This window comes from Hippopotamus amphibius, chromosome 16 (genome assembly GCF_030028045.1).
Source record: "Hippopotamus amphibius kiboko isolate mHipAmp2 chromosome 16, mHipAmp2.hap2, whole genome shotgun sequence".
NCBI lineage: Eukaryota > Metazoa > Chordata > Mammalia > Artiodactyla > Hippopotamidae > Hippopotamus > Hippopotamus amphibius.
The window spans coordinates 7660133-7672666 of record NC_080201.1 but is presented as its reverse complement, the minus strand read 5'-3'; the positions used below and the strand labels follow the sequence as shown (position 1 = coordinate 7672666).

Genomic DNA, 12534 nt, shown 5'->3' with positions numbered 1-12534 from the left:
GATGCTCACATGGCTTGTGGCTCACATGGGAAGTGGGCTTTGGCAACAGACCCATAACATTGTCAAGGTGCCGAGGAAAATAACCATTAAAACCAAATTCTGTATCCAGCTAAACCATCATTCAAAGGCAAGGGTAAAGAGTAGGCATTTTCAGTAAAAGAATGTTTGTCAGACTTCCCTGATGGCACAGTGGTTAAGAACCCGCCTGCCAATGCAGGGGACATGGGTTCGATCCCTGGGCCAGGAAGATCCCACATGCCTCGGAGAAACTAAACCTGTGCGCCACAACTACTGAGCCTGTGCTCCAGAGCCTGAAAGCCACAACAATTGAGCCCATGGGCCACAACTACCAAAGTCCGCATGCCTAGAGCCTGTGTTCTGCAACAAGAGAGGCCGCCACAATGAGAAGCCCGTGCACTGCAATGAAAAGTAGCCCCTGCTCGCTGCAACTAGAGAAAGCCCACACACGGCAACGAAGACCCAATGCAGCAAATAAAATAAATCAATAAATCAATCAATGAATAAACAAACACATTTAAAATGAATAAACTTTTTAAAAAAAGAATGTTTGCCACCCTTAGACCCTCACTGAAAGAACTGTAAAAGGATGTACTTCAAGGAGAAGAAAACTACAGTCAGAAAGAAAAATTGACATGCAAGGAAGGCACAGCAACCAGCAAAGAAAGTGGAGAATGTGTTAGTAAATCAATATAAGAAACTGACTATAGAAATCATCATACTGATAGTGGCTAACGAAGGCTGGGGTTTGCACAAGGTAGAACTATAGTCTTAGGTAACAATACTGGGAAGGTGACTAGGGATAGGGCACACTAAGGTTGTATGTCTGGGAGTGGTACAGAGGTCATGATCACATTTAGGTTCTGCTATGTGTACACAGCTTAAGGAAACTTCTTAAAAGTACATGAATTACAATGAATGGATAGGGGGAGTAAAATAAAGAAAGCTCAATCACTCAACCCATCAGAAGCTGGGAAGCAGGAAAAATAAATGCAGACAGTGCATGGTAAGAAAAAAACAAGGCATGCACTTGCCTGAGTAGAGCTGACAGTCCAACAGCGGAAACAGTAAAGGAACAGGCTTTTAAAAAATTGTTATTAATTATTCAAAAGGCAGAATCATAGGGTAGAGTGGGGAAATTTTATGAGAGCATTGTTTCTTAAATTGTACTTTGAATGACAACCCCCCTCCTTTTATTAAGCACTTAGAGGTGTCAGGGATTGCATTAGTTAATTTTCACATAATATTTTACTCCAAACAAAACTCCTGTAAGGTAGGGAATGGTATCCCAATCTTGCAGATGAAGCAAGGAAGACTCAGAAAAGCAAAGTGAGTGGTTCAAGGTCACCAGTAAGAGGCAGAACCAGTATGCAAATCTCACCCCTACACCTCCCTTCTCTGTCCACTACTGCACACTGTAGGATAAGTTAAATAAATGGGTGAATCTTTATGGGAAAAAAACAGGCCTAGGCATCAATCTGAATCAAGACTCAGGGCCTGAGCTCTGGTAGAAGGATGGGAGAAGTACTTTCCACTCTTAACAGAGGATAAGCCACAGATATGCATTTTGAACATCAGAAAAGCTAACAGGCCACTATCATGTGAGTCCTTCAATCCACCTGCCTCCAGAAATAGACACATGCTCACCTGTATACGAACTCTGTTTCTCCGAGAGGCAAAGAAAAGGAAAATCTGCTCGGAAGATATGAGCTGCAATCCATCCGAGGGCACATGTACTTGTCAATCAGTAAAAACAAAATCAAACAAAGTGGCCACCTCCTTTATGAATTAAATGGAGAGTAAATTTGTGTTTTGTTCATACAATGAAAGTACAAACTACCTTTTTAATTTTAAAAATGTATATGTCTAGTGAGTATACCTTTCCTTTGCCTTTCTCGTGTTGATAATGCAATTCAGACGAACAACTGAGGTTCCCCCTTCTTGAAAGACCATCCCCCCCCCCACCAATTGTATAATGTAACTGGTGTGTTTAAAGTAAAAGGTTCTAAAATTATTACACACTCCTCTGCCTTCCTAAACAGCACACACTGCACACATGTAACTGCCTCTCCAGGTCAAGTACCAGCCCTAAGGAAGCAGTCCCGTCAGAGGCTCCCAGGGCGGGCTTCTGTTACAAATGGTGCTGCAACCGCTGTGCATCTGCAAGTCCCAAATCCGCTCTTGAGATTCACTGCCCCTGCTCTGCCCTTGCCAGCCACGACCTGCTCCTGTGTGAGCATCAGAAAGCACCTCCTCCCTGCCACCTCTACCTTCTGATCTGCCAGCGGTTGGAATGAGATCGAAATCCACCAAAAGGAAGTATGAAAGGGGAGCAGACCAGGGTCCCTCTCTCTCCTTCATCTTTACTTGCTGAACCCAGTCACCCAGGACTCATGTCAACTGCGACCACCCTCTCGAAGGCCTTCCCAAATACCCCAGACAAAATGCCACCTCCTCCTTCTCCTGACACCCCAAGTACTTTAAATCCCTGCTATGACACGTGTACAAATGCCCTGGAAGGATGTGTGCATTCTTACTTTATCCTGCCTCCTCCCTGATTTAAACCCCTGTGACAGGCAGCCTCTAAGGTGGCCCTCGATGATCCCCTCCGCTGGTACTCACACCTGTGTGCAATCCCCTCCCCTAGAATATAGACGGGACCTAGTGACTCACTTCTAACCAACAGAATATGGCAAAGTTACGGGATGTCCCTTTCAAGAGGAGATTAGCATACAAGAACACCATAGCTTGTCTTGGCCATCCTCTGTTGCTACCCCTCTTTCTTGGAGCTCTCGGTCCAGGGGAAGCAGGCTGCCACGCTGTGAGTAGTCCTATGGAGAGGCTACTCCATAGTCCATGGAGAGTGGCCAGTGGCAAGGAACTGATGTCTCTGGCCAGTGGGGACCTGAGACCTGCCAACAGCCACCTGAGGACCCTGGAAGTGGAGCCTCTGCCACTGAGCCTTCAGGTGAGACTGCAGCTGCAGCTAATACCTTGACTGCAGGCTTGTGGGAGACCCTGAGCCAGAAGCACCCAGCTAAGGCAAGCCAGGACTCTTGACCCTCAGAGACTGTGCTTGTTGTTTTAAGATACTAAGTTTCAGGCAATGTGTTATGGGGCAATATAACGAATACCATCCCTTAAGAGCTTAAATAAAATAGTATTCTACTCATCTGTTTAACCCTATTACACCAGAAAATTTTGCATGTAATAGAATTTAATAAATGTTTGTTGGATTGAGTGACTGGCACTCCTCAAGAAGTTTATACTCTAAAGGAGGGAATCAGACATTTCACAAATTACCGCACAGCTACACATACACTGGCAGCTGGGATGCGTTCCAGAAGGTGGGTGGGGTGGGGTGTGCAGAGGCCATGAGAGACAGGCACGACCTGGTCAGGGAGGGGAGGGGAGGGAAGACTTCCCTGTGGAAGCGACGGCCGAGCTGAGATCTTTAGGGAGAGCAAGGAGGAAAGGAAGGCTGCTTTGGACAGAAAGACAGGCATGTACAAAGGGCCTGGGGTGACCAGAGTGCAGGAGGAGAGACGAGTGGAAGTCTCAGATCCAGTCTTGAGATTCACGTCCCCTGCTCTGCACTTTCAGCAATATGACGTGACATGAGGCTGGAGGGACAGAAGCCCCAGCCTCGCCAACAACGTTAGTTAAGGGTTTTGATTCTTACCAAGAATGATCAGGAGCCAGTGATGTCTTTGAAGTGTGTGTGTGTGTGTGTGTGTGTGTGTGTGTGTGTGTAGGAGGGGTGACTTGATCCTATGTGCATTTCCAGCACATCACTCTGCCTTCTGAAGAACAGATGACAGGGCAGGAAACGTGAAAGTGGGCAGACTTGTTAGTAGGTTATTACAACAGTGCAGACAAAATAGCTAGTAGTGCGGACTTTCATGATTATCATGGAAATAGAAGGAAACATACGAGAGCTATTTCAGAATTAAGTGGCTTGTGGGCGGTGTGGATACGGTGGATAATATCAATAGGGTGTGGGGTGGGCCCCCGCGGGGGGTGGGTGGTCTGTTTGCCGAGGCTGGGGGCCACCAAGAAAACCAGGATCAGAGTGAGAGCCTGAGGTCCTCTCCTAACGGGAAAGTGGATGAGCTTTTAATCACCGAGACTCTGGACAATCTATTTTGCTGGCTCTTTCCTTAAGGGGCACTTTCATTACTTTCCTGGCTCTTTGCTATATTCCAGACAGGAGAAATATTACAACACACCTGCTAGCTTCAGAATCTAGTTAATACACCCAGTAATGTACGAATTTCTGCCCATGAGGCCGATCCAGCCAACGTCACATACACAACTAGAAAAACAATTCAATTGTGACCACGAAGGTGGCCTCCTTCCAGTCCCTCCGTGAACGGGCAGGGCTGGGTCTGCTGGTGGCTGTTAAATCACCTCTATTTCATCTTAACAATGATAGCAACATTTGCTGAATACCTCCTAGTTGCCAGGGACTCTGAGAGCCTCTTTTGCAGACATTATCTCTAATCCCACAGGGAAGATACTGCATAATTTCTATAAATGAGAACACTCAGAGAGGCAAAGTAATCCCAAGGTAAAAGAAGAGGTAAATTGGCGGAGGCAGGATTCGATCTCAGTTCTGCTAAGCTCCGAGCTCTGTACTCCTCCACTAACACCACCTCTTCATTTCAGTAGGACCCTCCTTTCGGTGGCTACTTTACCCAGTTAGCCAATTTATCCATAGAGTCAATCCACTTTGGTTGCCGAGAGAGCTGAAAACACCAGATCAATAACTGTTTCTCCAACTTCCTCCTGTTCTGTTACCAACAGACACCAATTAGGAGTAAACCCCCAAATGAACCAAGCCCGTGTCTAGGGAGGTGACAACCTCGGCATCTTAAACCACTCGAATGCCACACAATTCTGTGATGAGAAGACAACAGTTAATACACAGAGCTGCACCAAAGAGAGAGAATGAACTGAGGGACTTCCCAATTATTCGGTTTATCAAAGGAGAACGCTGTGCCTTTTTCAAGCACACTTCTTAAAAGTAGTAAAGCAGAAAAAATCTAAGAAGAATCGGTCTCATCCGAATGTTTCACGAAGAGCTTAAAATAACAAGGTTTCCAGGCGTATGAACTTGTGAAGGGTGGCATTTGGGGTAAACCACAGACCCTGGACTCTGAGTCCTACGGGGAGGTCTACACAGCAGAGAACTCTGAGGTGGTTCTGCTGAAGGTTGAGGAGGGAGAGACCCCAAAACACAGTGCTTAGACGAGGGGCAACGGGCACCCAGCAGCCCCCTAACTCCACAGGCTTTAGCCACTCTTCTCCTTCACTGGTTGACAAGCATTCCCGACTGCCACCCCCACGATCCCTGAAAAGAACCACAGTCTCTATAAACCATAATGACAAGACACGTGACTGCACGTTCAAGGACATTGCACCTCCCACTCCACGCACTTCTCGGGCCTCCCTGAGTGCACTGGATACACCAGACAGTGCCAGGCTATCTACCCATCCCCATCTGGGTGGGTGGCCACGCCCTGACTGTGTCCCCCCCAAAAAACACACCCCTGTGGTTCACCCTCCAGGTCTGCATTGCTACCATAGAAATCGGAGTGCACGATATTGAAGGGACAGGAAAAGGGGGTTTGCAGTGAACTGTCTTCAACACACCAGGCACTGGGCTGAGGACCAGGACAAAAGGGTGGGTGAATGTGGTGAGGGCCCTGCCCTCCTGAAGCTCTGTGACCCCAGGCCTGTTCACTTCTCTAGGCCTACGTTGTCTCATCTGTAAGATGTGGACGGTAATAATCCTACATCGGAAGGGTACCAGTGGGATGCAATGGGATAAACAGCAAACACAGAGCGTGAAGAGGCACTGCTAGCTGCGCCGTGGTCGTTTCTCTCATCGATCACGCTACGTCCTGCCCAGGCTGGTGCAGCTGGAGGAGACTGCTCCCAGAGTATCTCCCCACATTTGTACCCTCAACAATCCCTTCACTGCTCCCTGCTAAGCACCCCATATTTTGAATGGTGTTGTCTACCCAACTGCATTAAGTACTCACTGTTTCTCTGTTCTATTCATCTAAGACATAAGTAGGATTAGCATTTTTAAAAGTAATAGAGAAAAAAGATAAATTGGACTTCATCAAAATTTTTTAAATTGTATATCAAAGAATGTTATCTGGAAAGTAAAGAGACAACCCACAGAACAGAAGTATTTTCAAATCATAGCTCTGATAAGGGTCTAGTACTCAGAATATAGAGAATGCTTAAAACTCAACAATTAAAAAAAAAAATCCCAATTTTGAAAATAGGCAAAGGATTTGGATAGACATCTCTCCGAAGGAGATAGACAAACGGCCAATAGGCACCTGAGAAGATGCTCCAAATCATCAGTCATTAGGAAAAGGCAAATCAGAACCACAACGAGATAGTGCCTCACACCCACTAAAACGGCTGTAACAGAAAAGACAGACAGTAACAAGTGCTGGCGAGGATGCGGAGGAACTGGGACCCTCACACACTACTGGCAGGGATGTAAAATGGTCCAGCCACTGGGGGAAACGGTTTGGCACTTCCTCAAAAGGGAAATAGTCAAGTTACTATACGACCCAACAATTCCATAATTGGGAATACAACCAAGAAAACTGAAAACATATGTTCACACAAAAACGCGTACACAGATGTTCACAGCGATATTATTCACAATAGCCAAAAGCGGAGCCAACCCAAATGTCTCTCAACTGGAGAACGAACGGACACAATGTGGCCTACCCAAACACGGAAGGGCAATGAGGCACTGATCACGCTACCACACGGATAAACCCCCCCAAACACTGTGCGGAGGGAAAGCAGCCGGCCACGGAAGACCATGTATCGTAGGATTCCACACATATGGAATGTTCAGAAGAGGCAAATCCACAGAGACAGAAAGGAGATGTGTGGCTGCCAGGGATGTGCGGAGGGGAGAATGGGTGGCTGGTGATGGGCACAGGGTCTCCTTCGGGGGTGATGGGAACGTTCTGAATTAGTGCTGATGGCTGCACATGTTTGTGAATATACTAAACACCACTGACTGGTACATTTTAAAAGGGTAAAATTTATGGTGTGTGAATTATATCTCAGTTAAAGACACTGTACGTGAGCTGAGTGAATATAATTCCACCTAAAGCAAAGAAATTTGACACGCTGATTATAAGGCAGTTTCACTGGAAAAGCCCAAGATGTGATGTTTGGTTTCTGGGGCTAATTCTGACTAATTCTGTGACCACAACCAGCTTATTGAATCTCTCTGTCTACCAGCATCTTCATCTTCAAGATGGGATAACATGGTTACTGGTCACAGAGATCAGAAAGATAGTGTATGTAAAGTGATTAGCAAATTGGGTCCTGCGGTGAAGTCTGCGTGGGTGTCAGCTGTCTCCGTCAGCTCCTGAGGGCACCGCACGAGAGAGCCAGTGCCCTACTGTGACTGCCTTAGAGTGGCACCCAACCCCACCCCGTCCCTCTCACCTCGGGAGTCAGTGCGTTGTTGTCCGAGGTCTGGCTGGACAGCAGGATGTGCGTGAAGCCCTCCTCCTTCCGCACGACGATGTCCCGAAAGCGACAGTTGCTTTCGTTCTGGCGGACGCTGTACCTGAGCCTCTTGTCAAAGACGTAGTCCTTCTCCGCTTCCAGCTTCCTCTTCACTGGGCTGTGCAGGTTGAGTCCCCCGTTGGTCAGAGCGGAGCCTTCCAAAATCAGAGAAACAAAGTGAGAAGCTGACCGGGGAACAGTCACCTGGAGCATTGATCAGAGCACGCTCAGATTGTCATGGAAAGGGTGGGGTGTGGCTGGGAGCCCCGGGCAGCCTCTGTTCTGGGTGGTGAAGGGCCTGGGGCTTAATGGCTACATCTCCAAATTTGGAAGAGCACAGAGAGGGTTCTCTTTGAAGGACCCCATGCAATCCCTGATTCCCTCTGCCACACCTGCACCCGTGAGCACCCAGCTTCTGCTCGGATGCCTTCAGCAACGGGCAACCCAATAACAGCCACAAAACAGAACAAAGAAAACCAAAACACTGCAGTTTTCCTCCTAATCACCAAAAATCAGAAGCAACCAATATGCCCTTTTCCTAGTGAATGGATAAACAAGCTCTGGTTCGTTCACACAACAGAATATTATTTGGCAAAAAAGAAATTCATTATCAAGCCACAGAAATACAGGAGTGAATTTGAAATGCATATTACTACGTGAAAGAAGCCAGGCTGAAAAGGCATTGTGTGACTCAAATTATATGACATTCTAGAAAAGACAAAAGTATAGAAACAGTAAAAAAGATCAGTGGTTGCCGGGGTTCCAGTGGAGGGTGGAATTGGTGAAGCATAGGGGATTTTTTTAGGGCAGTGAAACTGTAACGGTGAATATGAGATATTGAGCATTTGTTGAAACCCGAAGAACTACAGCATAGACAGTGAACCTTAAAGTATGCAAATTTTTTAAAAAACTTAAGAGATTGGGGGAATCCAAGGATAGCATGCAGATGTGATAAAAGAATCTAACTGTATGACAAATGCATGAAAACACCTCCCTGAAGCGGGGTGGGGGAAAGGTACTGACCTAAGTAACTTTAGGAACAAGTGGAGTCTAAAACTAAAAAGCAAAATAACTTGCACAGAAGCACTGTGCTCCTGTTGATAAAGCTGACCCCATGGAGGTAAGTATGAGTTAACAGTCCTGACGCTATACATGAATGCTGGCAGGTGGCGAGAGGAAGATTTCTCACTGTTGGAGTGGGACCTTACAGATAAGCCAGGTGAGGGAGCTGGAATGATCCAAGTGGTAACGGATAAGCATTGAAGACATCAGTGTGAACTTAATACAGATACAGATATGTACAGGAATACTTACAGATGGGGTTTCCCTGGCAGCACAGTGGTTAAGAATCCACCTGCTAATGCAGGGGACACGGGTTCAAACCCTGGTCCGGGAAGATCCCACATGCCGCGGAGCAACGAAGCCTGTAAGCCACAACTATGGAGCCTGCACTCTAGAGCCCTCGAGCCACAACTACTGAGCCCATGCACCACAACTACTGAAGCCTGCATGCATATAGCCCATGCTCTGCAACAAGAGAAGCCACTGCAATGAGAAGCCCGCGCACCGCAACGAAGAGTAGCCCCCACTTGCCGCAACTAGAGAGAGCAGCCAAAAAATAAAATAACATAATAAATAAACAAATGTATTAGAAAAAAAAGAAATACTCACAGACAAGCGTGTACACACAGGTTAGTATATACATGTGTATTTCCTTGCCCTGTCAGCTGAGAAGGCCCAGAGTCTGACATCCCAATAGCAGTGAGCACACCTGGAGCCCAGAGCTTGGTTTCTGACAACCATTCTCAATAAAAGGAACCAGGGCTCTCTGGAGAAATGGCTGAGTCCAGGACTGGGGCAGGAAACACGCAAGATAAGCTTATAGAGGATGAAAGGAAGGAAGTACTAAAACAAACAAACGAAAACCAAATACTAACCTTCACAGTGATAAAGGATGTCAAAAGGACACAGGAGCCAACTGAAAGAGCTCAAAGATGGAAGAATCTGAGCAATGAGATGAAGCAGTATAAAGTAAACATCCATGAGTCCACATTGATATAATAAAATGATTGAACAAATGAATAAACGGGGGGCAAGAGCCAAATGTCCCATGGAGAAGAATTCCAAATAATTTATGTAGATGCTCTGCTCTCAAGGGGATAGATCCCAACTTTTTTAAGGGTGGACTGCACATAGTGACTTCCATCCAAACAATGTGGAAAGTTGAGGGGCTCAGCGGGGAGAGTAACAGTGGGGAAACCTGACCAGGGCGGATGGAGAAGTCAAAACCCCGTCAGCCACGTGATCAAGACCAACACCGACAGGGACAAGTCACAGCGTGGCATGCACCCCTGATACAATGTGAGGAGAAGGGCGCTGGACCTCTAGGGTCTTCCTCTCAAAAGCCTACAACCCCAGACTAATCATGAGAAACCCATCAGACAAATCCAACTGAGGGGCATTCTACAAAATACTTGATCAGTGCACTTCAAAACTGTGAAGGTCAACAAAAGCCAGGAACGTCTGAGAAACTGTCACAGCGCAGGGGATCCCAGGGAGACATGACGACTAAATGTGATGTGGGCTCCTGGAAGGGATCCTAGAACAGACATTAGGATCAAGGATGGACTTTCGTTGATAACGCAGCTCATCAGCTATAATAAATGAGCCATACTAGTCAAGATGTTCATAACAGGAGAGACTGAGTATGGGGTATACAGGAACTCTCTGTATTATCTTTCCAAATTTTCTGGAAATCTAAAACTATTTAGAAAGTGAAGTTTATTTTAAAGAATACATTTTAAAATTAACTTAAACAAACAAACAAAAGACACAAGAAAACCACGGCATTCCCCGGCAATTCTGACCTGCAGGCAGGTTTGAGACCCTGGACCAGTGGTTCTTACACTTGAGCAGGCACCCGGATCACCTGGAGAACAGTTAAACCAGCATGCCAGGCCCACCCCACATGGCTGCCGCTGCTCCAGTGACCAGGTTTTGAGAACCAGGGTCTGGACAATGTCAAGGTGGACTCAGATTCTTAATAAGCATGCTGTGGCGGGTTGGGGGGGGGGGGGGGGAGGGTGGTTGTCCTTGGAGTCTCGAGAACCAAGTGAAAAGCAGGGACCAGGAAATGTCTCCCTGGACCCCTCTCCCACATGCCGGGTCCCCACCCAGATGAGCACCCAGCCCCAAAGGGGCACAGACGCAGCAGCGCCTGTGTCATCCGACAGCCTCCGAGAAGCCTCCTTGTTTTGTCCTTTTGCATTACCCAACGCAACTGGGCTTTGTCAAACACCACGGTAAGGGTAAACGATTCAATGAACTCCAGAAAGTAAACGCGAGCATTTAATTAAAAGGTTCGTGTAAAGGGAGTCGTTTCTTCAGGGTCAACCTCAAAACCTCCAGCTCCTCAGAAAGGCTTCCTAACTGGAGGCGGCAGATCCGTGCCGGGGACCCACTGGCAGAGGTTAGCGTATCACGGGAGCCGCCCTCCGCGGCCACCGGCTCTCGCCCGCGAGAAGTCAGCAGCGGGGGCTCCGGAACACCAGTGCTTCCCAGGGCTGGGAGAGGCTTGACTAAACTCCTCCTGCCCCACAACCAAGTCAAGGTGGTGGTTTACAATTAGATAAAGGAGGAGGGCTTGAGGGTGACCTTTTCTGAGCAGCTCTGTACGCTGCCTCTAAATTTCTCAGCCGTCCTACAGAAGTGCCATTCTTAGTCCACTGTGCAGATAAGGAAAAGTGAGTAACTTGCTGGAAGCCACAAAGGTTTTAATGGCAGAGTCAGGATTAGAGGCAGCTGCCTCTCCTTTTCTTCATTCGTTCAAAACCTAATTAGTTATCACCGCCTACGGGCCAGCTATCATACCAGATGTTGCAGATGCAACCAAATCAGAGAAACAAGGTCCCTGCCCGCCCAGAGCTCGCTTTCAGGTAGGGGAGATGGAAAGTAAACAAGTAAACTAGTAGTTAAAACTAGAAGGGAAAAGACAGGGTGACGTGATGAACAGTGGGTGGGGGGTTCTCTGTGAAGGAGCCCATGGTCTTTCTGTTAAAGCATAAGGGGAAGCAGCCCCTAAGGGACCAAATAACCCATAAAACTGTGTGAGGAAAGCAGACCTGTTTATTCTCTATCAGGACACATGGCTCACATCGCCAATGGTGACTTGGAAGATGCACCATCCCTGGGCCAAGAAGGGAGGACGCCTCCTTGAGGGCCTGGATTCACTCACGTACGGCTGCGTTAAGTTATTACCTCTCTGGACCTAACTGTGCCCTCACACGGAGCTACTCTCAAGGCCGATCCCCTTCCGGGGCATTGTGCCTCCGGAGAGACTGGGCCAGGCTGGCTGGCAGGGAAGGCACCATGGGAAATAGAACACGCCGGAAGCATGGAAGTTTGGGGCTCTGCAGCCAGACAGCATGGGAATCTCAGCCCTGTGTTTGCTAATCGGGAGAAGCTAGGAAGCCACACAAGTAAGACAAGGTTACTGGTACCTGCTTTTCAGGTTGTTCCGTGCTAATTTAATTAAGGAACTGCTATGGGATTAGCAAGTGCCTGGCTCATTCTAGGCATTTCGGGAATGTTAACTGAAGGATGCCAATCACTCCAAAATAAGGAATTAGCTAGTGAGTCCTTGTAGCCCCGCCTCTCCCACTCCCACACGCACCCTCCAAGCCCAGGGCATGGACCCAGGAGAGATGGGTGAGCACCCTGGTGAGTCCAAAGGCCAGAGTGAAAACCCAGTGGTGGGCCAGTGTTCAAAGCCCCGCACCCCCTCCTCTCAGGACTGTGAGGCTGGGGGCTCACGACCCTCTCTGTGCCACTACTTCCCGTACATGGATGCTTGCGAAGAGAAGGGACACGTGCTGCACTTCTCGGACAAAGGAAACCCTCCCCACCACCCCCGATCAGGCTAGTTTCCTTCCTTCCACTCCCTTCAAGCCTCTCACT

The 12534-nt window shown here is 47.7% G+C and overlaps 1 protein-coding gene across 1 annotated transcript in view; it reads right to left on the bottom strand.

The window, feature by feature from the left end:
* Window positions 1-12534, bottom strand: part of CDYL2 (chromodomain Y like 2) — a 178453-nt gene that overhangs the window by 17974 nt on the left and 147945 nt on the right. The window contains exon 3 of the mRNA XM_057712881.1: window positions 7516-7733. Coding sequence (XP_057568864.1) covers window positions 7516-7733 — 218 coding nt within the window. The remainder of the gene's footprint in view (window positions 1-7515; window positions 7734-12534) is intronic.